Source organism: Lygodium microphyllum, chromosome 25 (assembly GCF_053477565.2).
Source record: "Lygodium microphyllum isolate KBCC chromosome 25, Lygodium_microphyllum_v1.1.10, whole genome shotgun sequence".
NCBI lineage: Eukaryota > Viridiplantae > Streptophyta > Polypodiopsida > Schizaeales > Lygodiaceae > Lygodium > Lygodium microphyllum.
In genome coordinates this window covers 83413740-83430083 of record NC_141159.1, presented here as the reverse complement: position 1 = coordinate 83430083, position 16344 = coordinate 83413740, and the positions used below count along the sequence as shown (strand labels likewise).

General features: G+C 38.5%; 1 protein-coding gene across 1 annotated transcript; it reads right to left on the bottom strand.

The window, feature by feature from the left end:
• Positions 1-14482: 14482 nt before the first annotated feature.
• On the bottom strand, positions 14483-15714 carry LOC148014439 (calcium-dependent protein kinase 26-like). Its single transcript, XM_087666550.1, has one exon. It carries the CDS (start codon positions 15596-15598, stop codon positions 14483-14485), a length of 1116 nt encoding a protein of 371 aa, XP_087522676.1. The 5' UTR covers positions 15599-15714.
• Positions 15715-16344: the final 630 nt, after the last annotated feature.

The following is a 16344-nucleotide window of genomic DNA, read 5'->3' as shown; positions in this document are numbered from 1 at the left end:
TGCTCCAAAGGAACTGAAATAGGCTTACAGCCTGTCATCCCATATTTGGACAACATGTCCAATCCATACTGCCTCTGCAAGAGCCGTATCCCACTTGGTGATCTAATCACCTCAATGCCCAAGAAATAACGCAGCTCTCCCAAATCCTTCATCTCAAACTTCTGCTTCAATAGCATTTTCACATGAAGGATATCTTCATCACTATCACCTGTCATAATCAAATCATCAACATAAATGACAAGTAGCATAATACATTTCTCTGTTTTTCTCACATAAAGTGAGAAATCTGCCTTGGAAATCTGAAAGCCAATAGTGACAAGATACTATCCTATCTTGTCAGACCATGCTCTAGGTACTTGCTTCAAGCCATACAAGGCTTTCTTCAACCTGTAAACAAACTCAGGATGAACAGCATGCACATAACCTGGTGGCTGCTCCATATATACCTCTTCTTGCAAATCACCATGCAAGAAGGCATTCTTTACATCCGTATGATGTAAAGACCATTCCTTTGATGCAGCCATAGCAATGAGTGCTCTTACGGTTGACATCCTTGCAACCGGGCTGAATGTTTCTTCATAATCAATGCCATATGTTTGTGCATACCCCTTGACTACTAATCTAGCCTTGTATCTGTTCACAGAACCATCCGCATTGTGCTTCACCTTATAAACCCACTTACAACCAATTTCATTCTTATCTTTAGGCAAAGGTACCAATTCCTATGTAGCATTTGCTTCCAAGGCATCCATTTCTTCATCCATGGCTTTCTCCCATTTTTCTTTTCCCATGGCTTGCTCAAAAGAAGTGGGTTCTGGTTCCTGTATCACTTTGACCATATAGGCATAGTAAATGGCTATAAATCCATCATATTTCAGCCTATCCATAGGATACCTAGCTCTGGTAGACCTGCGCAAAGTAGGTTCACTCCGAGGTGCTCTCAAAACATCCCTGGTCTTCCTTACTCCAGGTATAACAATAGAAGGAATACCCAACTCATCATCAATGCTCTGTTCTGAGCCACTGGATTCACCATCCACATAAGAGTGACCTGCATTCACATCAAACATGGGCTGATCTACCTTCTCTTTTCCTTTTCATGATACCTGCATACCACTATCTGCATTGCTTTGAGAAGATTCTCCTGATCTCAATCTGTCTGTCCATGGCGAAGAATGTGAACCACTACTAGAGGACGCTCCAGGTCCACTAATATCTTGTGACTGCTGCTGTGAATTCTGTGCAGCATTACCATTTTGTGCATCTACATTATCAATCACATTTACTGGTTTATACCAGCTACTCATCTCATCAAAAACAACATCTCTGCTCACTGTAAACTTATGAGTAGAAGGGTTATAGCATCTATATCCTTTTTGCTACAGAGAGTAACCAATAAAGATGCACTTCTCAGCTTTTGGATCCAACTTGGATTTCAACTCATCTGGCACATGAACATAGGCAATGCAACCAAAAATTTTCAAATGAGAAATATCTGGTTTCCTACCAGTATACATTTCCTCTGGAGTCATGCCATGTATTACTGCAGTGGGAGCCCTGTTCATTATGTAGACTGCTGTAGCAACTGCTTCAGCCCAGTAAAAATCTGGCAAGTCTTTTTCATTGAGCATGGCACGAGATACCTCTCCAATATGCCTGTTTTTCCTTTTTGCAATTCCATTTTGTTGTGGGGTATGACTGCATGAATATTGTTACTTTATGCCATGCTCCTGCAGGAACCTTGCAAACTCATTTGAGAGGTACTCTCCCCCTCCATCTGACCTTAGGCATTTTATTTGTAGGCCTGTTTCTTTTTCAACCATAGCTTTAAGAGTTTTAAAATGCCCAAAAACTTCACTTTTCTTTTTCATAAAATACACCCAAACTTTTCTGCTATAGTCATCAATAAAAGTGACAAAATAATGACAGCCTCCAAGAGATGCAGCTTTAGTAGTCCATACATCAGAGTGGATTAATTCCAATGGATTCTTACTCTCTTGAACATGTCTAGGAAATGGTTTCCTTGCCTGTTTTCCAAACTGACAGGCTTCACATACCTTATGCATTTCTGCAACCTTGAATTTAGGCAATCCTGCAACAATATTTTGTGCTTGCATTGATTTAAGTCGTTGTACATTAACATGACCAATGCGTTTATGCCAGATATCAATATCTGCAACAACTACACCGGTCCCATGTGCAAACATTGCTGCACTCAATTCAGGCATGTCTACATCCAACGTAAACATTCTGCCCTTCTTCTTTCCTTTTGCTATCAAGCGACCTTTATTTTTCATATCCTCAACAAAGCATCCATGAGAATTAAATCTGACCTGCAAGCCCTGCTCAACCATTTGACCAACAGAAACCAGGTTCTTGGTGATATTCGGGACATGAAATATATCTGACAAGTATTTCTTTTTCCCATCCTTCATAGACAAAGAAATTTTTCTAATCTGCACAATAGGATGTGTAGTATCATCACCACTCTCCACAAATCCTGGTTTTTCCATTTTCCTTGCATCCTGCATCCATTCTGCATGACCTGTCATGTGGTTTGATGCACCTGAGTCAACATACCACACATCGTTGCTTTCTTCTACACTTGTCACAGAATTGGTCATGTGCTGCACCATAAACAAATGCTCATTTCTGTCATCACCCTGTCTACTAGAAGATGCATATATCTCTCGTTGTAATTTTCCATTCATGATGTCATTCTGCTTTTTATAGCAGTCTTTAGACATATGACTCATTTTACCACAGTAGTAGCATTCAACATTGCTGTTTGCATTTTGGCCTCTTTGCCATCCACCACGACCTCTTTGGCTCCCCCTGCCTCTAGAGTTACCACGTCCTCCTCCATAGGACTGGTTTTCTTGAGTTTGCTGCATATTCTGATTTCTACCAGGGCCTCAGATCGGCCTCCTCTACCTCTGCCTCTACCTCTTCCAGCATTTGAGTAGAAGACAGCTTCTTTTGAAGTTCCTCCTGAAGAAGATGCACCACCATTTCTCTGCTCCTCAGAAATTAGAAGAGCAATTAACTCCTCAAAATCAGGAAATCTTTCACGGATGGAAATCGATGTTCAGAACTATGCATAATCCTTTCCTAGACCATTCAAGGTCACAGAAACTAAATCATCATCTTCCATTGGCGACCCAATGGAAGCAAGTGCATCTGCAATCTTCTTCACCTTAATGTGGTAGTCATTGATGCTCATACTTTCTCTTTGCATATTGTGCAACTCTTGCTTGAGCTGCATTTTCCTGGCTTGCGTATTTGTGCTATACATTTTTGACAAAGTATCCCCTTTGGCGTACTTGCATCCTGAATATGCACAATCATAGAGTCTGAAATACTGATAGACAGCCAGTACATAACTTTTTTGGCTCTCATGCCATGCTTTAAATGCCTGCATTTATTGTTGATTAGGAACATCAGGAAGAACTGGTTCTTCTTTGTTTCCTACAACGAATTTCCAATATCCTTTTCCCATAAGGAAATTCGTCATTCTAAACTTCCATGCTTGGAAGTTGTTCTTGTCAAGCTTTTCAGTGAGTGACAATCTGTGAAAGAGAATCAAACGCTATTAAAAAACACTGCAAAAAATTCTGTCACTACAAAAAACATAGCTTCAGCCTCACAAGGGCAAATTTGCAAAACTGATGAAAGTGGTATTTGACCACACAGTCACTTCCTAGTGACGATTTTGCATCAACAGGTAACAAGGATGATTCTGTAACTCCCAATGTCTCTGCACACAGGAATACGATGCAATTTCTACAGTAACTTTTCACCGACCTGTAGAACAATGGTCGCACAACATAAAACAGGGCCTTTTCCTGAGTGCGTGCAGAAAACTTCCGCCTCCAAAGCAGGTCCGGAAATGGCCTCAAATCAAAAAAATAGAGCAACCTAGGGCTAAACCCCTTTCCCGCAGCATATACTGCCCTGTTGCTACACCGCGAAGGACATCTCAATCTGAGACAATGCACTCTTGCACTTTCCGGCTGTGCTACCTGCAGAGACTTGCTCCCAAAACAGAAAAAATGAAAGCAACACTGGTCCTCTTACCAAAACACCGCAAACTTGGTTTGCTTTCTTGAGCTCCTTATCATGAACAAGGCTCTGATACCATGTCAAGATTGTGGGAGAGAAGGAAGGAGTCTCACTTATAGCTTTCTTGCTTGCACAATGAGGGAATACACACAAAGGTGGAGGCTGAAAACAGTTTTTCTCTTCTTAGTTTGTGTAAGCCAAAAAGAACTCTAGTACAAAGAAATAGAAGAACCCTATATATGGGTCTCAAACCAAACTCAACTAACTAAGGTGGCATACTAACTGAGCCACGAACTAGAGTAGATAAAGATAGCTGTCATCTAGCTATTATTCATGGGCGGTGTACCAACCGCATCTGCAGCTAACAAGTCGGTGACATAAATGCACAACGATCACCCTGGCATATCACGAGTGGAGCTCAATATCTCAACACACATCACAGGAAAGAGAGACACTATAGGGGCACGAATGGATTTGAAGGAGGTAGGCAAGATGGAGGGGCTTTGGCCACAGTCGAGTGCTGATGGTCGTGTGCAGCTACCTCGCACTCCTTAGGTTTTGTCCACTAAAGAAGAGCACATTGTGAAGCAAATAGTCAAGTCTATCCGGACTCCGATGGGTATGATGCGTTCTCTCAAGTCTGTGTTTTCTAAAGACGACCAATTATCAGGGCAACAGATCCAAACATGGTTATAGATGAGATGGAGTATTTTGAAAACTTGCAAAGTATTATTACGGTGGATTACCGTAGCTTCTCCATGATACTATTCGATGTGCAGTGGTTCAAAGTGGTACTTGAAGGAACTGGAGTAACAGTTCGATGAGGTCCATCTGGATTTCTCGAAATAGATTCCGAAAAAAATGGACGGATTTGCGCGACACCTTTGTAAGTCACTCATCTTTCTTGTCAGTAGTTACCATGTTTAATTAGAATGCATTATTGTATGATGGACTGATGTGTAGTTATTTCTTTTTTTGCAGAGTTTGTTCGATGCTCCTTTGCAGCGGGACAAGCTTTTGGATGAAGATGATCTATAGCTCACCCTTGGATCCCTGGAGCTCAAACACTCTTCTTTTTCGGTCACGTGATCTGTGTAGACATTTTCTATGTAGTAGTGATATATTGCCATGATTGTACCAGTCGCTTTCATTATGCGATCATGTATTTATTTCATGTATCAATGTTATGATTTAAGTACACTTTTTCTTTATTTACACAAGCATTGTACACAGTGCAGAAACTATTTTGTATGACCCAAATACACAATTTTTTTCCTTGTTACCATTGCTATTAGCATCGCAAATTTACTGCACGCGTCGTTATTTGCACTGTTATTAGCGTCGCAAAGCATCGTTATTAGCTTCATTATTTGTGTCGGTATCAACGTCGCATTTGCGACGCTAATACCAACGCAAATAGCGACGCTGATAACGACACTAATACCGGCTATTCTATGGTGTTGCCAATAATGACACTTTTTGCGACAACGGGAGAAAATTTCTTTATTTATATTTTTGTCACTTTTAATGTCGGTATGAGGCCTATATCTTGTAGTGACCACTAAGCAGCTAAAGAACAAGTTTAAAAAATACTTTTAAATATTTGTCTTGCACCTAAAGAAAAAAGCATTAGATTGCTCTAAAGAATAAACATATAATTTAGCATTAAAGGCTCTTCTTAAGGAGTACAAAGACTTATCTCAATAACTTTATCTCTTAAGAGAGTTGCTAATCACCCTATAGATTTGGAGCCTCACTTAAAACTAGCGAGTAATCCACCCTACAAGTTATCCAAATGTGAGCATGAGGAAGTTGCCAAGAATATCAAACAATTATTAGAGATGGGATTCATTGAGCATAGTTTCGTTACCCTACGCATCACCAATCTTGTTGGTCAAGAAGAAGAATGGTTCCTTTAGGATGTGAATTGATTAAAAGGAATGCAACAAGATCATAGTAAAGAATAAGTATCCCATGCTTAGATGAGCTTAAGGGGCAAAGTATTTTACAAAGATAGAGTTGAGATCAAGATACCACTAGATTCGCATGAGAGAGGGTAATGAAACAAAAACTAGCATTCAGGATGGATTGAGGACTCTACTATTTTTTGGTTATGTGATTTGGGTTGATTAACACCCATCCACTTTCAATAGCCTCATGAACAAGATACTGCAATCATTCCTCTTTAATTTTGTCTTGGTATTCACAGATGATATCCTTATATATAGAAGATCATTGGAGAATCATCTACTTATGAGGAAGGTATTTGATGTATTGAGGCACCATAGGCTCTTTGTTAAGAAGACCAAATGTTATTTCATGTAGACAAAGGTGGAATACTTAGGACATATTCCTAGTGAGGAGGGAATTAAGGTTAATCCTAAAAAGATATAGTGTATTAGTGATTGGTCAACTTCTATAAATACTACTTTTCTTCTTTGATTTCTTGGCGATTTCTCATCATTACATTGCAAATTTATATTACATTATGTGAGTATTGCAACCCCTTTAACTAATACACTCAAGAAAGAAGCTTTCTTTTGGGATATCATTGTTGATTGAATCTTCAATCAACTGAAGAAATTTCTTACTTCGAGTCATATTTTGGTTTGCCTAAATTTCTCTTAGGAGTTTAGCATTTAGTGTAATGTCAGTGGAAGAGGCATGGGTGCAATCTTGTTATAAGAGCATGGAGTTCTTGCATTTGAAAGTTGCAAGCTTATAGAAAAAGAGATGGCAATGAATGTTTATGGATGAAGAAATGTTATAAGTTACCATCCATGCAATAAAGAAATAGCATCATTATTTGTATGGCGACCAATTTAGGGTTAAAAGTGATCACAAGGTCTGTAAGTATTTTGTCTCCTAGTCAAATCTTGGTTCCAAGTAGTATAGGTGGGTGGCTACACTATAAAAATATGATTTTGACATTACTCATATGAGGGGCAAAGGCAATATAGCTATACTACAAAACTATGATTTTGACATTACTCATATGAAGGCCAAAAATAATATACTTATTGATTCTCTCTCTAGAATGTGGGAATGTAAAGTTTCAACAATTAGTGAGCTATATAGTGGATTGAAGAGTTGCAAAAAGCCTATTTGTAGGATAAAGAACTCAGCCATACATATTAGAAATTGCAGCAAGGAATCATGGAAAAAATCTCTCATTTTCAGTTTAGAAATGGCCTCATTTGGTCCAACGGCACAATTTTCATCCCTTATACTTCTTATTTCAAGTAAAACATAATGGAGGAGATGCAGTCCTTGCCCACAATTGAACACTTAGGAGTTTTTAAAACCTATGATAAGATTTCCAAGAGCTTTCATTAGAAGGGCTTATGAAAAGATGTGAAATATTATATTTCCATATGTGTGCCATGTTAATAGAATAAGGACAACACTTATAAGCTAGGTGGTTTGTTGCAGCCCCTACCTATTCTTGAAACAAGTGGATGCACATAACCATGGGGAATGTACTTATAAGAAATCATCTATATAACATGTGCTCAAAGGATATTAAGAAATACTCTTTCTTTACATGCTATCAGGCAATGGAATGACCCCTTTTACTTTCCTAAACTTACGGATTTTTTTCAAATTGTAATTAAAATTTTTCTTTTGTAAATATTATCCTATAAATTTTACTAACTAAAATATCCTTTCTTTCAAACTCACATGGTATCTTACATGTTATATAAGGTGCATCCCTTGAACCATTTTCTCCCCATTTTCTTGCCACCAAGACTCAATTTAGTGCATCATAGCTTGCCAATCAATTCATGAAGCTTATCCGTAAATTGCATGGATTGCTATAGGTCATTGTTCCTAACAAAGACACCAAATTTATGAGAAATTTTTTGTTGGAATTTTTGAGCTCAATGGGCACTAAGTTAGCTCCATCTATAGCATACCATCCTCAGACTGATAGCAAGATAGAAAGAGTTAATAAGTGGCTATAGACTTATCTTAGACATTTATGCCATGATGTATAGCATGTGTGTGACTCATGGCTATGTTTGGCTGAGTTTTTCTATAATAATTCTACCCATTCCAACATTGGTGTTTCTCCCTTCAAGGTCTTGTATAATTATAAGGTACCACTTCCTACATTCTTACTTAGTGAAAAGATTAAACCTCAAGGGAAAGAAGAGTTGAATTGCATGTAGGCCCTTCTTTAGTAGTGCAAGTTCAATCTTAAGAAATCCTAAGAGCAAATGAAGTTGTATGTTAATGAGAAAAGGCATCCCATAAAGTTTCAAGAAGAAGAGTTAGTATTGCTAAAAGTGCCTAAGCCTTAGTACTCTACTTTAAAGGATGGCTCAAGAACTAAGCTTGTACATAGATTTTATGGGCCATACATGATTCTCAAGTACATAAGAAACTTGGCTTATTATTTGAAACTTCATTCCTCCACAAAGATTCATAATTTGTTCTATATACACTAGCGTAAGCCTTTTCTTGGCACCTAGGTTGATTATATGGAAGAGTTTCTGCCTATATATGAAGAGAAAATTATAAAGACATCCTTGAGGAAACCATAGGGTAGTAAGAAAAGAAGCCTTGATCTAGGTCGAGCATTGAATACTTGATCAAATGAAAGGGTCTACCCCTTAACATTAGTCTTGTAGCAAGAAATCCACTTTTGTGGCAATTTGGACCCTCTACAAAAATTTCCATTTCATATCAAAGAGAAAGATGAAGAAGAAACAGTTTTAGAAAAATGTGGTCAATATAAGATACTAGTTGAAAATTTTTAGAAAGGGCCCAATGTAGGAAGTGTAGATTTTTATGTCCATCTTTAAGACCATTTTCATCACGAATGGAAAAGTTTTGGTGTTTCTAGTCAAAACTATCTCAAATCTTTTTTATCAAACTAAAAATTTCATGAAAAATGCGTTGATATGTATAGTATGTATTCTCATTAAGAGATTTGGAATTAGATAAAAGTTGTCAACTATTCTAAGAGCTTTAAATAACATTGCTGAGTGATGTGTTCCTAATTTTCATGCACTTCTGAAGATCTAATTTTTGTAGAAAATGAATTTCCTCCTGAAACTTATTCCAAATATTTTGCGTGTTTGACTATCTCACAATGTTGGCAAAGTCGCATCCAATTTTGGTATCATATGCACATGTTATTTCAAATATAATGAAATAGAACCTAAGCCACTAAAGTGGCTTGCATCCACTGTTGGCAAATTACAAGACTAGTGTTAGGAAGCTTCTTGGAGGCCAACATCCATATTGGAGGAGTTTGGCTATTTCAAGATGCTCTTTTGGTTGAGAGCTAGTTACACTTGGTCTTGTTTTACTACAGAAAGCCCCCAAACTATATTTTGTTTTTGAACACATTTTACTCTATTATAATTATAACAAAGTGCAACCTGCATAAGATAAAAGTATAACAAAATAGCTTTTTTTAAATGCATAGTACATCCCATTCGGTCCAACCTATGAAAAGTTATTTTAGATTTCGTTTAGTAAGGTCTACACTACTTATATGCAAATTTTCAAGAAGATTTTATCGCCAAGAATTTATTTTAAAGTCATCTAGAGTTGTACATTAAAGAGGATTATTTTTCACTCTTCATTTCAACCAAAATTCTTGAGATTTTCCAAATTTTTTGTATTTTTTAATGCTAAAATTTGAGTAATTATATGTCTTTCCTATCATTCCAGCCATTGTAATAAGTTGCTATTTTGTTTTTTAGAGCAAAAACATTTGAGTGGGGATGGAATTTAGAGGATTGCAAAGATTTAATAGTTTGGGAAAACTAAAATACCAGCCACATTGGCTAGGTATAAGATGTAGGCGATTTTTATCTTTATTCATCATTCAATAATAATCAAGATAGTCTCTTTCATCTTATCTTCTCTTGTAGCTTCCATGTTTTCTCTTTCTTTCTCTCTCCATTTCTAATATTTCTCTCTCAACATATAGTCTTCCTCTCTCCTTTGCAATCCATTAGCTCCAATGCCCCTCCAACTAATAATCCAAATCTCAGGCAGATCAGCCATGCCATTTTTCATTCACCATTCTTCAATCCCCCTTGTTTTACCCTACCATCATCAATTGGAGGACCTCTTCTATACCCTCATCAATCAATAGGCTACGAATAATTGTGATAAGTATGCCTTGCACTTGTATAGTGGAATGAGCTCCTAGGCTCTTGTAGCACTTCCTATCTCCCCCATAATTCTTACTTCTAGTTTGTTCATGGATGTGGCTATAGAGAGAGAGAGAGAGAGAGAGAGAGAGAGAGAGAGAGAGAGAGAGAGAGAGAGAGAGAGAGAGAGAGAGAGAGAGAGAGCACTTTTTCCTCCTACCTATTCATACTACAACTCAATGGAAGTAACGACATGCAAGCCAGATATGAACAATCAAATGCATTTAAGTGCTTGGCACACAACTCATTTAAACTCATGTAAAACTAGAATAAGAAAAATCCTTTCTACTTTCCTAAGAAAATTCAAAAAAAGTGTTATTACATATGTGTTTTATTGCATGATTACATGTGTTCCCATTCAAAACACCATCATGTCGAATTTGGGCATTCCAAAAAGCCAAAAAACAGTAGCTTTTGGGGCAAATAGAAATCAAAAAAGTCACCAGAGAGAGAGAGAGAGAGAGAGAGAAAGATCTTCCAAGGTGTTGTTGTGAAAAGCACGAATCTAGAGCAATGGCAGGAGCTATGGAGGATAGAAGATGAAAGCTAGATTCATGTTGACATAAAGACTATAGAGACAACTCTTACACAATTGAATTAGCCTCAAAGATGGAAGCTTGGACTCATAAACACAATCTTGTGTAATGGACTGACAATGACAATGACACAAACTAAAAGAGGAAGGCATCATGATATTGCATTAATCATTATGAAAGTGATAGTCAAGTACAATGCTTTATAGAAGTTGCATAGGTAGCATTCTTCACCACTGTGCTTATGGGATTCACAACCTCTTCCTAGACTACTAGTATTTTCCTCGCCCACTGCTCCATACAAAGAGGCATACAACTAGATGTGATTGCCTAAATCTCAGCACCCCTCCTCAATCACAACTTGGAAGGCACAAAGTGTGTAGAGGCTTTAGTGAGCACCATCTGTAAAGTGTGGGCACACCACAAACATGGAGGCTATCACAAAACAAAGCTAAGTGTGGGTAGCAAAAACATGATGGACATCCAAGTGACATTTGAGTCTTGTTATATACAACAAAGTACAAGAAACATCTTTTCAAAATATCCAAGGTATTCATCCCTTTCTATGCTTTAAAAATTGAAGGATATAAATAATTTAGTTTTATTTATTTGAGATATGTAGACTTTGTCCTATGAGTTCTATATCTGTTGTGTAGACTTTGTAGCAGACTTTGTTGTAGACTTTGTAGTACCCTACGAATATACCCCATTTTGTGAGGACTACAAGAGGTTGTTTGGATAGGCACTCCAATTTATTATGTAGGAACCTCAAACAAGAGAGGTTGCACAATTCATGCTCAAGGATCAAAGTTGGTGATGATGATGATTCAAAGAATCCCAATTACAATGATGCTTTTGTAGATGAGATTATCATCCAATTGAGCATGGATACTCATAACAATACATGTATATCATCATTTTCTTGTGGGAACACCTCTCTCATTGGTTTGGAGTTGTAGATGGCTAAACATTTTGGTTGACTTTGCAAATGTTAATGGAAATTCAAGGCCCTTCTGAGACACCTTCTAATTAACTTCCTTATTGTGGCTTTTTTGCAAAAAAATGCAAGATTATTTGTGATATTTTTCTACCATAAACAACAACTAGGGGCTTAATTTAAAGGTCTCTAAGAAGGCTCTTTCATTTCAATTTATCATTTTATAGAGTGCTAACTTCTTCTATGTGATAAAAATTAAGATTGACAACTAAAAGGTCATTGCGCAATGAAGTGAGTATATGATTCTACCATTTTGTGTATTTTTTGTTTGCTTGGATAATAATCCTATGTACTAGAACCTCAAACTAGAACATTGTTATCGAGGCTATAATCACTATTAGAAGTTTTAATTTTGAGGTTGGAGTGACCAAGCTCTCTTTAAATAAAGATTCCTTCTCAATTCATTGGAGTGTCTATCCAAATAACTTCTCATGGTTCTCAATATAGTGTTTTCTTGTGCCTACGTCTTATCACAATGCCAAGATGATGCGTAGCATGAGCATACCCAAGGTGACACTTAACATGACTTATAACCTCAATATCCTCGATAGGGTGATGTAGCTGAATCCTTACTCAACACATTGAAGGATTGTTTCTTATTCTTCAAACAAAAAACACCAATCTTGTTAGAAGAAACAATAAGAGATTTCCAAACCTAGACAACAAAAGGTTTATACAAAGATAGGTTAAAAATAGGGTGCCAAACATTATATGCAATAAGATGTCATTTTTCATCTGCCATGCATATGCCAACAAGTAAAATGATAGAGCTTCCTCCAATGGGATAGTCTACTATTGCTCATGCGAAGAGTGAAAAAAGGTGAAGAGATGGACAATGGAAGGGATTACCAAAATTAGCAACATAAAGAGGCACCAATATAGCTCTCTTAACTTTCAATTAGGAAGATGAGCATTATGGGGAGCTAATTTTATAAGTATAATCACTTTGATTCATTAAGATTTTGTGTTTCTAAAATTACTTATATCATTCAATGCATGTATATGTTATTTTATGGATGGATATTATGGATCAAGTTCCAACAAAGTTGGAGACAACATATCATTATTGACATAATATGCGAGATGTATGGGATCAACTCTTTAGAGAGGAAACAATCAATGAGCAATAAGATCGTCGCACCATAGGAACATAAATATAGCAAGATGCATTTATAATTTGTTATATTATTCATTATCTTTAAACATTGTGATCTTTCTCTCCATAACCATATATAAAATATGTTATATTGTAATTGCAATTTCTTATGTTAGATATTGCAATCATTCTCTTATTTTTCTTTTTTCTATTAGCATAAAGCGGGAGAAGCTAATTTAAGAGGAAGCAAGATCAAACAATTCTAATGCTTCAAACAAGGGTGATTGTGCTAATGATAGTGGATCCTAGGAGGGGTCACCCATCCATCAAACACACTATCTTCTCAAGACTATAATGTAAGCTAGAAACTTGGGTATCAAATTTTGATATATGCAACTTACTTGCAATGCAAAAAATAATATTTTTTGGAAGATTCTAATCCTCTTGTCTTATGATTCAATGCAAATTTTGGCTTTCAATCTTTATGTGGACTCTCGTAGTTATGATAATGCAATAAGATCTTCCATTTGGACATCCTCAATTCTTCTTGTATATTCGAAGTGTACATTTTCTCCTTCTTCTCTTATATTCACATTGCAAACTTGCATGTGTCAATATAAATTCTACCTTATATATATTCTTTACCGAATTCTATTCATATAGAGAACGATTACTTTATAATTGGAAGGACCAAAGCTACTGGTTCCAGAATTCAACAATACTTTTGGAACTACTAGTTTCCTTTTTTCCTTTTAAATATGCACAAAGTGCATTTAGTTTAACATGAAATGGCACACAAATATGCAATCAAAGCATATTTAAAGAAATGTATGAATCACTGAGAAATTTGCAATTGGATCAGGTTTCACAATTTGTTAAAATATGCACTTACTCTTCATCAAATGCATGCAACACTAGACATGTGTCTTTTGGTGCATTCTTAAGCACTATGTTAGACATGCCCATAAGCTTTTTTTTAAATTTAAGAAATACATCAAACAATAAGGTCATCTCAATCATAGTGTTGGGGCTGCACGCACACATGCGCACATACACACATAAAGAAGGGGGCCTTAATATAAGAGACAAATAGATCGTAAATTGAGAGAGAGAGAGAGAGAGAGAAAGATTGCAAATGTTTAGAAAGATTTTCTATTTTTACATGTTATTTTTAAATTTAATTACTTTTTTAAAAAAAAAGAAAAGAGAAGGTTTTGGAGGGTTGATGTGATGAGCATTGACTACATGGAACTCCTAACACTCGCCATGTGGGGCTCCCTCCAAAACCCTTTGTTAATATATATAAAAGATACTATCCAAGATGTCACCTTGTGTCTTAACATAACACCCTACATTCAACATTTGCAAAGGTCGATAGGCAATGGGGCAAATGTTAACAAAAAGATCATTAAAAAAGCATGTCATTATAGAAACAAGAGACTTTTGCTCGAGGTTTTAAACCTTCACCTTTAACTGGTGAAGGATGTTTTTGAAAATTTTCACAATTCATTTTACACTGTAAACCTCGGTTTTTGGTGAACAATTTTCTTAGTTATCAGCAAGCGTAGCGTGGCAAGCTTAAAAGAGCCAAGAAAGCAATACAATATCTGGTTGCAAGTTATCAGCAAGCGTAGCGTGGCAGACCAAAAAGAGCCAAAAAGTAGTACATTATCCTGGTTTTCATGTGGGTCGAGGAGAACTCAGGCGGGATGGGCAGTGCGGATGTCTGGGCTGGAGGCTGCAATGGCATAATGGGCGATGGAAGTATGCCCATGACAGGCGTAATATTGCTGGTGATGGTGGTTGACGTGAACCAAGGGTGGTTGATGACCTGAGACATGGTGAGGCGGGCGGCGGGGTCGATGACGAGCATGCGGGAGAGGAGGTGTTTGCACACGGCAGAAACGCGGTGCCACGGGGGGCAGCTGAGGGCGACGTCGAAGTAGGGACGGGTGGGCCGGCCGGGCCGGCAAGGGAAGGGGAAGCTCTTGCTGAGGAGGGCGTAGAGGCAAACTCCGAGGCTCCACACGTCTGCCCTGTCGTCGTACTCCGTCCAGCCGCCCATCACCTCCGGCGCCATGTACTGGTACGTCCCTATCTCCTCCCGCGGTCTCCTCCCGCCACATGCCCCCAGGTCCAGCGAGTACGCGAAGTCCGCCACCTTCACCTCCACGTGCCAATCATCTTCGCCGTCGGCATCATCACCCGCCCTCCGTCGCTTTGTCAGCAAAAGGTTGTCCAGCTTCACGTCCCGGTGCATGAGCCCGCTGGCATGGCAGCGCGCCAGCGCGCTTGCCACCCCGCGCATCAGCAGCGCCGCCTCTTCCTCCTCCATGGGGGTCGGCCGGGCGTCCACGTGGGCCGCCAGGTCTCCGCCCTCGCAGAGCTCCGTGACGACGTGGACGTGCGTGCGGCTCTCGAACACGGCCTCGAGAGAGAGGATATGCGGGTGCGTCCCCCGCAGGCGCTGCAGGTGCGCCACCTCCGAGACGACAGACTTCATGCGGGCCCTGCGGCCTGCAGGGGTCAGGTTGCTGGGGTGGTCCTTGCAGATGGTTTTGCATGCGAACGCCTGCCCCGTCTCCCTGTGCCTGCACCTCCTCACCACCCCGTCTGCCCCCTGCCCTAGTACTGTCCTAGCACTAGACGTACTCACCTCATATATCGTCTCAAACTGCACGTCCGTATTTGGCTTTGTGCTATCCGGCAGCCAGTTACTCTCTCTCTCCGTCTCCATTCTTATCAGAATGCGAACAGCAATTATGCTTTAGTTTTATACGCGTGTACAAAATTCACCGGTATGTCGGCCCGACTCATGCTTTTGCTTTTAAAAAAGGTGTACGCTAGAACTGCCAAAAAGGTTTTAAAATTTTAAAAAAAGTTGATATAATCACAAAATTGACGGTCATACTTTAACAAGCAAGAATGCACTGAACATGAAGTGTAAGCTCTCTTAATTTTGAGAATATCGTGCATTTTAAGCAACTAAGTAAAAGTTGGAGTAAAGCTTCTAATACACGTTGATAGACTTTGCAAATGACGAATTGGCAAAGGAATAGAGTAGGTCGTTGTGCAAAAAAGGGGCTCTAAACCCCAATCCAGGTGCACATGTCATTGGTAATCACCCCCACATTAAATTTGGCACATAGTGGCCTAACCTTCAGCCTACCTCTTTGAAACACATTATGTTGGCAAACAACTCCTAGAGTGCTTTTGTGTGTGTGTGTGTGTGTGTGTGTGTGTGTTCATCTTGTCTTTGATATAAGGTTGTCCAGAATGTAGGCTCTTTCTGTGTGTAAAGGCTTTTTTTATCAGTAGTAGACAAGGGCCTTGATACCTTATCGAACACATGTACGTGATTTTACTGACCATGCTAAAATCTTTGTTCATCAAGGTGATCTTATGAGCATGAGCAGCAGCAATGTAAGGATCATTCATAAAGTCAATAGTAAAATCTTCAACTACCTCTTGAAGACCAAATTC